Source organism: Ranitomeya variabilis, chromosome 8 (genome assembly GCF_051348905.1).
Source record: "Ranitomeya variabilis isolate aRanVar5 chromosome 8, aRanVar5.hap1, whole genome shotgun sequence".
NCBI classification, from domain to species: domain Eukaryota; kingdom Metazoa; phylum Chordata; class Amphibia; order Anura; family Dendrobatidae; genus Ranitomeya; species Ranitomeya variabilis.
Window position 1 is genome coordinate 152,519,092 of NC_135239.1, and position 11,809 is coordinate 152,530,900.

Here is an 11,809-nt window from a genome sequence, read left to right on the forward strand (position 1 = left end):
GTGAGTATAATAAAAGTTATTTTTCTTCTCCTACAGGTCCGGTTCGGGGCAGCTATAAAGCATTATAGAATGCTGTATATTAGCCCTGAAAGGTGATGGCCGTATCTCTTATCGGCCAAACCTGGTGACAGGTTCATTTTAATTTGGTAAAGTGCAGCATAATGCATCATGTTTGACATACAGTATAGATATGTTTCAAGCAGATACTGGAAAACGCAGTGTGAAAACCACCAAACATCTACCATTTATTTTACTCACTCATACAGCGCTTTATAGACATCATCATGTCACCGTTGGGGCTCACAATCTAAATTCCCTATCATTCCAAAAATACAAGAGAAAGAGGAGTCAAAGCGCAATAAAAATTTAAATTTTTTATTTCATTACATTGAAAAAAATCCCTATCAGTGTGTCTGTGGAGTGTGGGAGAAAACCCACGCAAACACGGGGAGAACATACAAACTTATTTCCAAGAAATATAAGGATTCAGAAGAAATATCAAAAAAGAACTCTGGCACACAAAAGGTTCCAGATGAATAATAAAGTTTATTATGATCTTCTGAATTTTCTATATTTCAAAAGTAAATTCCGCATACGGTAACAGAACAGGATGAGTGTATCAGGTATCAATTTCAACGTTTCGGCTCGCTATGAGCCTTTATCAAGATACATCTGTATCTTACAATAAGAGAATGTCCGGGTGATCAATGTCCGTAGTGCGGACATTGATCACCCGGACATTCTCTTATTGTAAGATACAGGTATATCTTGATAAAGGCTCATAGTGAGCCGAAACGTTGAAATTGATACCTAATACGCTCATCCTGTTCTGTTACCGTATGCGGAATTTACTTTTGAAATATAGAAAATTCAGAAGATCATAATAAACTTTATTATTCATCTGGAACCTTTTGTGTGCCAGAGTTCTTTTTTGATATTTACATGTTTTTCTCCTGAGCACCTTTTGAACACAGTGAGCACCCCTTTTATAACTTTAGGATTCAGAAGAAGTCACATTGTGCTCTGTGCGCCATCATTTTCAACCGTATACGCCTTAGTGGAGGTAGGCACCAAGACATAGCTTAACTATACATATAATGATGTACAACAGAGCGCACTGCTACTTCATCTCCAGCATCATAGTTAATGTGAACATAGCCTTACTGATAATTGCTCATTGGAATTTAACATTTAAAAGTATTCTCCACCACTTTGATATTGATGACCTATCCTCAGGCTGTAGTCACTAAACAGTGTGATGGAGTGTTGGTATCCACTCTAGACACTATTTACATCCAGCATCTGCAAAAAGCTGATCGGTTGGGTTCAAAGGCGTAGCTAGGGTTTTGGTTCATGGGGGGTGAAACTTCTGAGTGGGCCCCTAACCAGGTAACCCTGATTTTACCTATGATGGCGCACCCTAATAGTGGATGCAAGTGAACCTCAGCAGATGACTGCGCTGTTACTAATAAAAATCTCTATACAAAGACCAACTATGATAATACTGTCATATCGTGACCATATAGTGGTAGATACCAGTGCTGCAGAACATATAATGGATTGCAGTACAGTTACAGGTAATGACTTACCACTGACGTTCTTTCTGATGGAGTCATTCACTTTTTTTCCAGTCTTTTCCATCTGGCCCAGACCAAAAGACAACTTCTCCAGCCACGACTCAGCTCCAGAGATTACAACAAAGACACATCTGGCTTCTCACATTTCAGGCACTGTTCCCATCTACTCCCACCCTGTACAAACTCCTGATCCTGCTGATACCCCAATGCTGAGCCTCTGATGCCATTACTTGTCCCTATTACTGCACCTACTGTGTGTTACTGTGTGAATCTAGATGGTAAAACAAACCTCTAGGATATATTAATGCCCTGTGCAAGTGCAATAGAAAATAGTGCCCACATTTGCCCACCTAGAAAGTAATAATGCCTCCATATAGTATAATGCACTCCCCATAGGCCTCCATATAGTATAATGCACTCCCCATAGACCTCTATATAATATAATGTATTCCCCATAGGCATTTGTATAGTATAATGCATTCGCCACAGGTCTCCATATAGCATAATGCACTCCCCATAGGCCTTTATGTAGTATAGTTAACTCCCCATATGCCTCTATATAGTAAAATGCACTCCCCATAGGCCTCCATATAGTATAATGCATTCCCCATATGGCTCTTTATGGCATAATGCATTCCCCATAGGCCTCCATATAGTATAATGCACTCCCATAGGTCTCCGTGTAGGATAATGCACTCCCATAGGACTCCATATAGCTTAGTGCACTCCCCATAGGCCTCTATCTAGTATAATACACTATCCATAGGCCTATATATAGTATCATGCACTCCCCATAGGCTTCTATATAATATATAATCAACATAATATACTATGGTAAGTGCCATATAGATAAGAAGTGATAGGAAAATATGTAATAATAAAAAGAATACCTTTATTAAATAACAATCATATAAAAATCAGTTAAAAAGACAGGGCATGGCAAGATGGGGCCTCCAAAATGGTGGGGAAAGATAGGAGCAGATAGTAAATATAAATATAAAGTGCACAGTAAAATGAAATATATTACAAGCGCTACTAATAAAGAAACTGGGCCTAGCTTTATAGTCTTTAAATCTATCTATTACTATTTTGTGCTAAGTAGGAAAAAGGAAGTTTTAGATAGCGGCCTGTAAGGACAATGGATAAAGACAAAGGCCCTGAATAAAATACTGTATGAGCAATAGAGCGCTCAGGAATTGTAAGATGTAGAGGCTAAATACTTGATATCACATCACTTGGCAGTCACGCCCCCGTAAGAAGCAACCTTGCGAGATGGCGCTCGTCGGGCGAGGGGATCCTTAGCAGCAGCTGATCCTACTGCACAGCTTCACAGCACCAGTCCCACAGCAGGTATTTCACTGAATATGTTGAACGTCTTTTGACATCTAATGGACCTGCTCCTTTACTGCGATCTACTGGTACATGTGATATCAAGTATTTAGCCTCTATTTCTCACAATTCCTGAGCACCCTATTGCTCATATTTTATTCGGGGAGTTTGTCTTTTTCCATTGTCCTTACAGGCAGCTATCTAAAACTGCATTTTGCCTACTTAACACAAAATAGCAATAGATAGATTTAAAGACTGTAAAGCTAGGCCCGGTCTCTTTATTAGTGGTGCTAGTATTGCATTCCGTTTCACTGTGCACTTTATACTTATATTTATTATTATTATCTGCTGCTGCTTCCTTTCCCTACCATTTTGGAGGCCCCATCTTGCCCTGTCTTTTTAACTGATTTTATATGATTGCTATTTAATATATTATTTTTATTATATTATTTCCTATCACTTCTTATCTAAATGGCACTTACCATAGTAGATTATGTTGATTACGGTATATACTGTTGAAGTGTCCTTAGCCTCTTTCCATATAATATAATACACTCCCATAGGCCTCTATATAGTATAATGCACTCCCCTTAGGACTCAATACAGTATAATGCACTCCCCATAAAAAAAAATACAATACTCACCTCTCCTCATTCCCCAGCTGCTTCGAGCGCCTGCACATCTCAGCACAGCAGTTGACTGACGTCATCACGCCCACTGTCAGTGTCTGCTTCACTGACGTCAGAAGCAGAAGGGGAATGATGGGAGAGGGAGCATCACGCTCCCTGTGTCATCATTGCTTTCAACTGTAACGGCATCACGTCAATAAAGTGGAACTTGGGATGACACGTGGGGGATCCAGTGCTGGTTCCTGCCCCCCACTCCTACCCAAGGAACACAGAGCGTCCGGATGGCAGTACAGGGAAATCGAGTCCCCCTGCTCCGTTACAGAGTGTAACTGTATGCGCTCGCTGTACACACCGATACCATTGCAGTAGCGTAGTTCCGTTGGGGGTACTGGGTTTCAGAGCCCCATCTATCTGATACTTAAGCCCTAACTTATTGATTGGTCATCAATATCAAAGAGGAATAGTCACAGCATGAAAACATGATACTTACATGGCACGTTTATGCACATCTTCTCACATTATATATGCACACCATGTAAACATATATGTATGTCAATTTTGGCCAACCCACCACATTATGGAGCACAGGAATATACAAGGTTTTAGCACTATCACATGTCACAGGCAGGATATACTGCTCTAAAAATATGTTTTCAAGATGTAAAATATGCATGTGATTTAAAGAAATATTGTCAAAATAATTGGAACTTCCCATTGAAAGTGTATGAAGGATTGTGGTTTTGGCCTATAAGAGCATATTAAATTTTACAGGAACATTGTCGTTCTGTTTCTTGTAGCATCCGCTCCTTTGCTGAAGCTATTGATGACCTCCTCAGAGATGTCAATTCTTTGAAAAAACGGCTTAGTGAACTAAATGACCGTCTGGATAGTATCAACAGAGGTGTCATCAGGATGAAGCTACGTATGGCACCTAAGAACCCTGCAACTTATCCAAGAACTCTACGTGCTTTTCCACAGAGGCAAGAAAAACTCACCCACCCTCCTAACCGGCCATTCAGTGTTAAGAGAAGAGTATATATCAGAAGACGGAAAATAAAAGCCTAGAGCTGAATGCCAATTGTTGTAATGTAATAAGCTCCAGTCCTCATGTATACTATTTTTATAAAACAATATACATATTATATTCAGCATATCGAACGCAAAGAATAAAATATTGATCAGAATTCTAACGCTATTTTAGGAGTTGAACATATTTGAGTAGCTATAATATTTGCAACGTGTATGACAAGAGGTACTTTTGGCTCTCATGCCCAGAGTAAAGGTTCACCTTTTGTAATTTCTTATTCACGCACACTTTTTCTGCTTTACTAAATGCTTGAAAAAGACCATGTCATCTTAAAAAAAAAAATCCAGTGCTAGCCACATCCCTCTGAACTATCGTCAAGCTAAATTAAGTATAGAATTCACGTTATGCCTTGTACATTGTCTTCTCCTTTACAGTACCTGCCTGATTTTATCTTTTGCTATCTATATCAGTAAGCTGCCTGTGTAGTTTAACATACTGTTATTGTCAGCTCCAGTCTAGCAGAGCATAATTCTTCTGTGCTCCGCCACAACAGAGCTGGTAATTATTAGACAGTATAGAGCTTGTTGCATGCTGCTGGAAGATCACTTATATAAAACAGCAAATGCTGCTCTAGATATATATGCATATTTCAGAAGATTATCTTCTGTCATGTGCATCAAAACAGCAATATTTAGGCTATGCGCACACGTTCAGGATTTTTAGCGTTTTTCAGCCGTTTTCTGCCAAAAAAAGCTAAAAAAAGGCTTACATAAGCATCCCATCATTTTTAATGCATTCCACATTTTTTATGCACATGCTGAGTTTTTTCCGCAGCGGAATCGCACTCCAGAGAAAAAATGCAGCATGTTCATTCTTTGTGCAGAATTACGGCGATTCTGCACACATAGGAATGCATTGATCTGCTTACTTCCTGCATGGGGCTATGCCCACCATGTGGGAAGTAAGTGGATCATGGTCGGTTGGTGCCTCAGTGTGGAGGAGAGGAGACTCTCCTCCAGGCCCTGGGAACCATACACCTGTAAAAAAAAAAAAAAAAGAATTAAAATAAAAAATCGTGATATTCCCACCTTCTGGCGGCCCCCTCAGCCTTCCCGCTCCTTGCCATGCTCCCGTTCCCAGTAATGCCTCGCGGCAATGACCTGTGACGTAGCAGTCTCGCGTGATGCTATGTCATCTGGGGTCATTGCCGCGAGGCATTACTGGGAACGGGAGCTGCCGGGAGCATCGCGAGGAACGGGAAGGCTGCGGGGGCCGTCGGAAGGTGAGAATATCATGATTTTTTATTTTTTTAACATTAGATCTTTTACTATTGATGCTGCATAGGTATCATCAATAGTAAAAAGTTGGTCACACTTGTCAAACACTATGTTTGACAAGTGTGACCAACCTGTCAATCAGTTTTCCAAGCGGTGCCATTTCCGCATGCGTTATACCTGCGTCAGGGAGTTGCGGAATTGCTGCGGAAATTTCCGCGGCAATTCCAGATGTGTGCACATAGCCTTACAGTTTCACTGTCATGGATTTACCGCGACAGAGGAACCAGAAGACGGCGACTTCTGATTTCTCCTACTCCTGCACTGACTAGAAACATTTGTCCTTCATATTAAATAATGCAGATTTCTTTTAGCAGTGCAGAGGTTACTCTGCTCAGTTGAGAGCTCCTGGAAGCTTACCTGCATTAAGGCTCTTAGCTGTGCACTGTTAGCCACTCCACCCTCCTATGTAAACAGGATTCTGACAAGTAGACATTGCCAGAGCTAGTTTCATTGCTGCATGGTTCAGGATTTGGTGGATTTGTCTAAGGCTACTTTCACACTTGCATCGGTATGGGTTAGTCGCTAAGCGTCGGCGTGCCGTACCGACCCACGTTGTGAAAATTTGGCACAACGTGGCTAGCGGATGCAGTTTTTCAACTCATCCACTACCCATTGTAAAGTTTGGTGGAGGAGGGGGCGGAGTTCCCTTGAACGTTTTTTCTTGCCGACGGTCCGCCAAAACACGACGCATCCAGTGCACGACGGACGCGACGTATGGCCATACGTCGCGATCCATCGGCAATACAAGTCTATGGGCAAAAAACGCATCCTGCGAGCACATTTGCAGGATCCGTTTTTTACCCAAAATGACGGATTGCGACGGATTCCAAAAAACGCTAGTGTGAAAGTAGCCTAAGATTGTTGTGTGGTTTAGGTTGTGTACTAATCCTCTTCTTCTCCTACTTTAGTTTTTCCCATTCTTCATTTCCCCGTGTCTTCCTCTGTTGTTTGTGTGTCAGTTTTTGTATGATTGGTATTTTCCTTTATCCCTTTTCATATTACCTTGTTAGTTGCGACATTCACATTTTATTCATTTCTCTGGTCATTGGTCTCATCACTTTTCTGCCTACTAGATTGAAAATACCAAACTGAGACATCAGGACTTCTGCTGCACCAAATTCTATATGCACTAAAGAGAGTTGTGCCTCCAGCACAACTGACCAAGGTGAGCAGTTAAGCTATTGCTCTCTGTTATCAACCAAACTCTCATGAGGTAGTACTGACCTCCCTGTCATTCAGGAAGCCAGATGAAAGAGACTGCACTGTGCATGATCAACCAGGAGAATGGGAACAACAGCAGGACAGTTCAAAAGGCAATTAGAGTAGATAGAACATGGAATGGATTCATGGGGGGGGGGGGCAAACCTGGAAAGATTTCAAAATAAATTATATTGGCACATATGTATAAATATTTTGGTCCATTATTATGCGACCACCTTGTAAATTGGAGAATAACCTTTTGAGGGTGTGTTTGTGTTAAACAAATAAAAAATGGGGTTGTAATAAGGTATTGCAACATATCTAGGCTGATTCTCCATGCAGAACAGAGTTATGGAAGTTGAAGGGTTTGTTACAAACTTGTTTTAAGCAGGTCAATTTTTGAAGTTGATGAAGAAAAAGAGGCCATGCATAAGAATCTGAGCAGTTGTGAAGCTGTATAAGGTTTGATGACCGTCATTATTTTCAATAGTACTGCAACTCTTGTGAGACCTTTCCAGTATTCAGTGGCTAGTGCCTACCAAAAGGTTTACCACTTACAGCTTATCTAATCATTTGTGGAAAACTGTATTTAAAAGGGTCTGTCTATTCTATTTATATTTAACAAATATGGAGACATGATGTATAGAAGCCCTCCCACGAAGATCTTTTTAAATAAATTAATATGTCCATATACTGCAGTGTGTATGTTTTAAGATAGTCACCTACCGCCAACTTCTACGGGATCCAGTGCCATTATGTACCTCTTCTCAGTGATGTCACCGCATTTCAGACTCTCCGGCTCACTCTATACTCCATGTGTGAGCAGTAGGTCTTTTACAATGTAAGTCTATGGGGGTACGTTCTGACATTCCATTGGCATATATTGTAAAAACTATTTCCGATTCACGCAGAGCACAACAAGACACATAGGGTTTACAGAGCAGTGACATCACAGAAGAGTAGCAGAACAGAGCTGAATCCCGCAGCAGTAAGTCAGTATATTAACACATATACACACACTACATGCACATATACAGGGAATTAGTTACAAAAGGTTTAGTAAGAGGGCTTCTTTTATGGCACTTACTAATAATATCAAAGTAAGTACAGCCTTCCTCATACACACATGGTCAAAATTGTTGGTACCCCTCGTTTAATGACAGAAAAACCCACAATGGTCACAGAAATAATTTTAATCTGACAAAAGTAACAATAATTAAAAGAGCTATGAAAATGAACAAATGAAAGTCAGACATTGGTTTTCAACCATGCTTGCACAGAGTTGTAAAAAAAATAAAACTCATGAAATAGGCCTGGACAGAAATGATGGTGCCCCAGAAAATAATGTGACAAAAGGGAAATGTTCAATCAAGGTGTGTCCACTAACTAGCATCACAGGTGTCTACAATCTTGGAATCAGTGAGTGGGCCTGTATATAGGGCTACAGATACTCACTCTGCTGTTTGGTGACATGGTGTGTATCACACTCAACATGGACCAGAGGAAGCGAAGGAAAGAGATGTTTCAGGAGATTCGAAAGAAAATTGTAGACAAACATGTTAAAGATAAAAGTTATAAGACCATCTCTAAGCAGCGTGATGTTCCTGAGACTATAGTTGCACATGTTATTCAAAAATTTAAGATGCATGGGACTGTAGCCAACCTCCCTGGATGTGGCCGCAGGAGGAAAATTAATGACAATTCAAAGAGACGGATAATATGAATGATAACAAAAGAGCCCAGAAACACTTCTAAACAGATTAAAGATGAACTTCAAGCTCAAGGAACATCAGTGTCAGATCGCACCATCCTTTGTTGTATGAGCCAATGTGCACTTCATGGGTGACAACCAAGGATGACACCATTGTTGCAAAAAAAACATAAAAAAGCCAGACTGGAATTTGCCAAACTACATGTTGACTAGCCACAAAGCTTCTGGGAGAATTTCCTATGGACAGATGAGACAAAAAAGAACAATTTGGCAAGGCACATCAGCTCTATGTTCACAGATGGTAAAAATGAAGCACATCAAGAAAAGAACTCTCCCTACTGTGAAACATGGAGGAGGCTCTGTTATGTTCTGGTTTTGCTTGCTACATCTGGCACAGGGTGTCTAGAATCTGTGCAGGGTACAATGAAATCTCAAGGCTATCAAGGGATTCTAGAGAGAAATGTGCTGCCCAGTGTCAGAAAGCTTGGTCTCAGTCGCAGTTCATGGGTCTTGCAACAGGATAATGACCCTAAACACACAGCTAAAAACACCCAAGAATGGCTAAGAGGAAAACATTGGACTATTCTGAAGTGGCCTTCTATGAGCCCTGACCTACCGTATTTTTCGGACTATAAGGAGCACCGGACCATAAGATGCATTCCAAATTTTCAGAAGGAAAATAGAGAAAAAAAAATAATGTGTCAAATGGGGGTCCGTCTTACAGTCCAAATTCAGCTTACCAGTGAAGGGATTAGCACAGGTGGAGGAGTGGTCTTAGGGGTCGTTCGGTGGTCCAGGCTGGTGCGGTGACCTCCGGGAAATCCCATCCCAGACAAATGCGGTGCTCTGTGCTGGGGCAGGGGTCGTGGCTCTGTGCTGGGACAGGGGCTCTGTGCTCTGGGGCAGTGGCAACAGCTCTCTGTGCTCCGTGGGGGGCTCCGCCTGCATTTTGTCAAAGCCCGGAGGCCCCTGCTCATCCGTTAATGTCATGTTGCGGTGGCCTCTGTGAACATGGCCTCCAGGAACATGGCCGCCGGGCCGGCGCATGCTCAGATTCAGATCTTGTTGCAGAGATCTCACCCCGAGAATCTGAGCATGCGCCGGCCAAGGTCCTGGAGGCCATCTTCCCGGCGGCCGCCGCAACATGGCATTAACAGATGAGAGGGGCCACTGGGCATTGACAAAAGGCCGGCGGAACCCCCCACGGAGCACAGAGAGCCGCTGCCACTGCCCCGGAGCACAGCCCGCCACCACACCACAGAGCCTAGCCGCACCAGCCTGGGAAGGGAGGCTGCATCGGGACCGCCGCCGCTGCCGCCGCCACAGGATTTGTAAGTATATTGCGACCATAAGATGCACCCCCATTTTCCCCAAAAAAATTTTGAGAAAAAAGTGCATCTTATAGTCCGAAAAATACGGTAAATCCTATTGAGCATCTTTGGAAGGTGCTGAAACATGCTGTCTGGAAAAGGCAACCTTCAAACATGAGACAACTGGAGCAGTTTGCTCTTGAGAAGTGGGCAAAAATACCTGTCTAGAGGTGCAGACATCTCATTGACAGTTACTGGAATTGTTTGATTGCAGTGATTGCCTCAAAAGGTTGTGCAACAAAATATTAAGTTAAGGGTACCATAATTTCTGCCCAGGCCTATTTCATGAGTTTTATTTTTTATTTTATTCTGTAGAAGCAAGGTTGAAAAATAATATCTGACTTTCATTTGTTCATTTTCAGAGATTTTTAATTTATTATTACTTTTGTCAGATTCAAGTTATTTCTGTGACCATTGTGGATTTTTCTGTTATTAGACGAGGGGTACCAACAATTTTGACCATGTGTGTAAATCTGGTATCACTGTAATTGCACCGACCCGAAGAATAAAGTTGTCTAATCACTTATACTGCACGAAGAACAGTGTAAAAGTAAATATAACCAATTCTGGACCTACTACAGATTTGTTCATTCTGCCTCCCAGAGATCGCAGTAAGGCTACTTTCACACATCAGGTTTTTGGCGCCTTGCCGATTCCTGCAATGCGCCGCAGAGCCGGATCCGACATAATTTGTGAAAACCGTATGGAACGGATCCGGTTTTCCGCCAGATCCATACAGTTGGCATCCGTTTTTTCATCCGGTTTTTGTCAGATCCGGTTTTTAAAAACGCCCCTTGGAGGCTGCAAAGTGTGATTGGCCCCCTGAAAACTATATATACAGCCCATCAGTGACAGGTTGTAGAGGAGCAAGTGTTTGGAGAGCAAGATGGATGTTGTTATTGCGAATATTCTGAAGATCAACGTGGATTTCACTGTGGAGGCGAATCGCTTGAAAACTATTGTTCTGGAGAAGGGGCGAGAGAGACAACGCATCATGCGTTTGCGCCGACGGCGTTTGTGGATCCACCCCATCACTGCACAGAGAATGACACGTGGGGTGTTTTCTACACTGTACATGGAGCTACGAGGAGACCCAGAGAAATTTTTCTCATGTGTGCAGATGAAAGCGGAGAACTTCGATCTATTGGTGGACCGAATTGGCCATCTAATCCGAAGGAGTGATACGTATTGCCGATTCTCCATTTCACCGGCGGAGCGTCTGATGGTCACTCTTCGGTAAGCCATTTTTATTGTACAGGTCCTTCTCAAAAAATTAGCATATAGTGTTAAATTTCATTATTTACCATAATGTAATGATTACAATTAAACTTTCATATACTATAGATTCATTATCCACCAACTGAAATTTGTCAGGTCTTTTATTGTTTTAATACTGATGATTTTGGCATACAACTCCTGATAACCCAAAAAACCTGTCTCAATAAATTAGCATATCAAGAAAAGGTTCTCTAAATGACCTATTACCCTAATCTTCTGAATCAACTAATTAACTCTAAACACATGCAAAAGATACCTGAGGCTTTTAAAAACTCCCTGCCTGGTTCATTACTCAAAACCCCCATCATGGGTAAGACTAGCGACCTGACAGATGTCAAGAAGGCCATCATT

General features: G+C 41.7%; 1 protein-coding gene across 2 annotated transcripts in view; it reads left to right on the top strand.

Moving 5' to 3' along the window:
• LOC143788481 (uncharacterized) overlaps positions 1-4,719 on the top strand; it is an 88,888-nt gene extending 84,169 nt beyond the window's left edge. For both annotated transcript variants that reach the window (XM_077278175.1, XM_077278174.1), the window contains one exon: positions 4,333-4,719. In XM_077278175.1, coding sequence (XP_077134290.1) covers positions 4,333-4,600 — 268 coding nt within the window. In that variant the 3' untranslated portion in view covers positions 4,601-4,719. The remainder of the gene's footprint in view (positions 1-4,332) is intronic.
• The last annotated feature ends 7,090 nt before the right edge of the window (positions 4,720-11,809 follow it).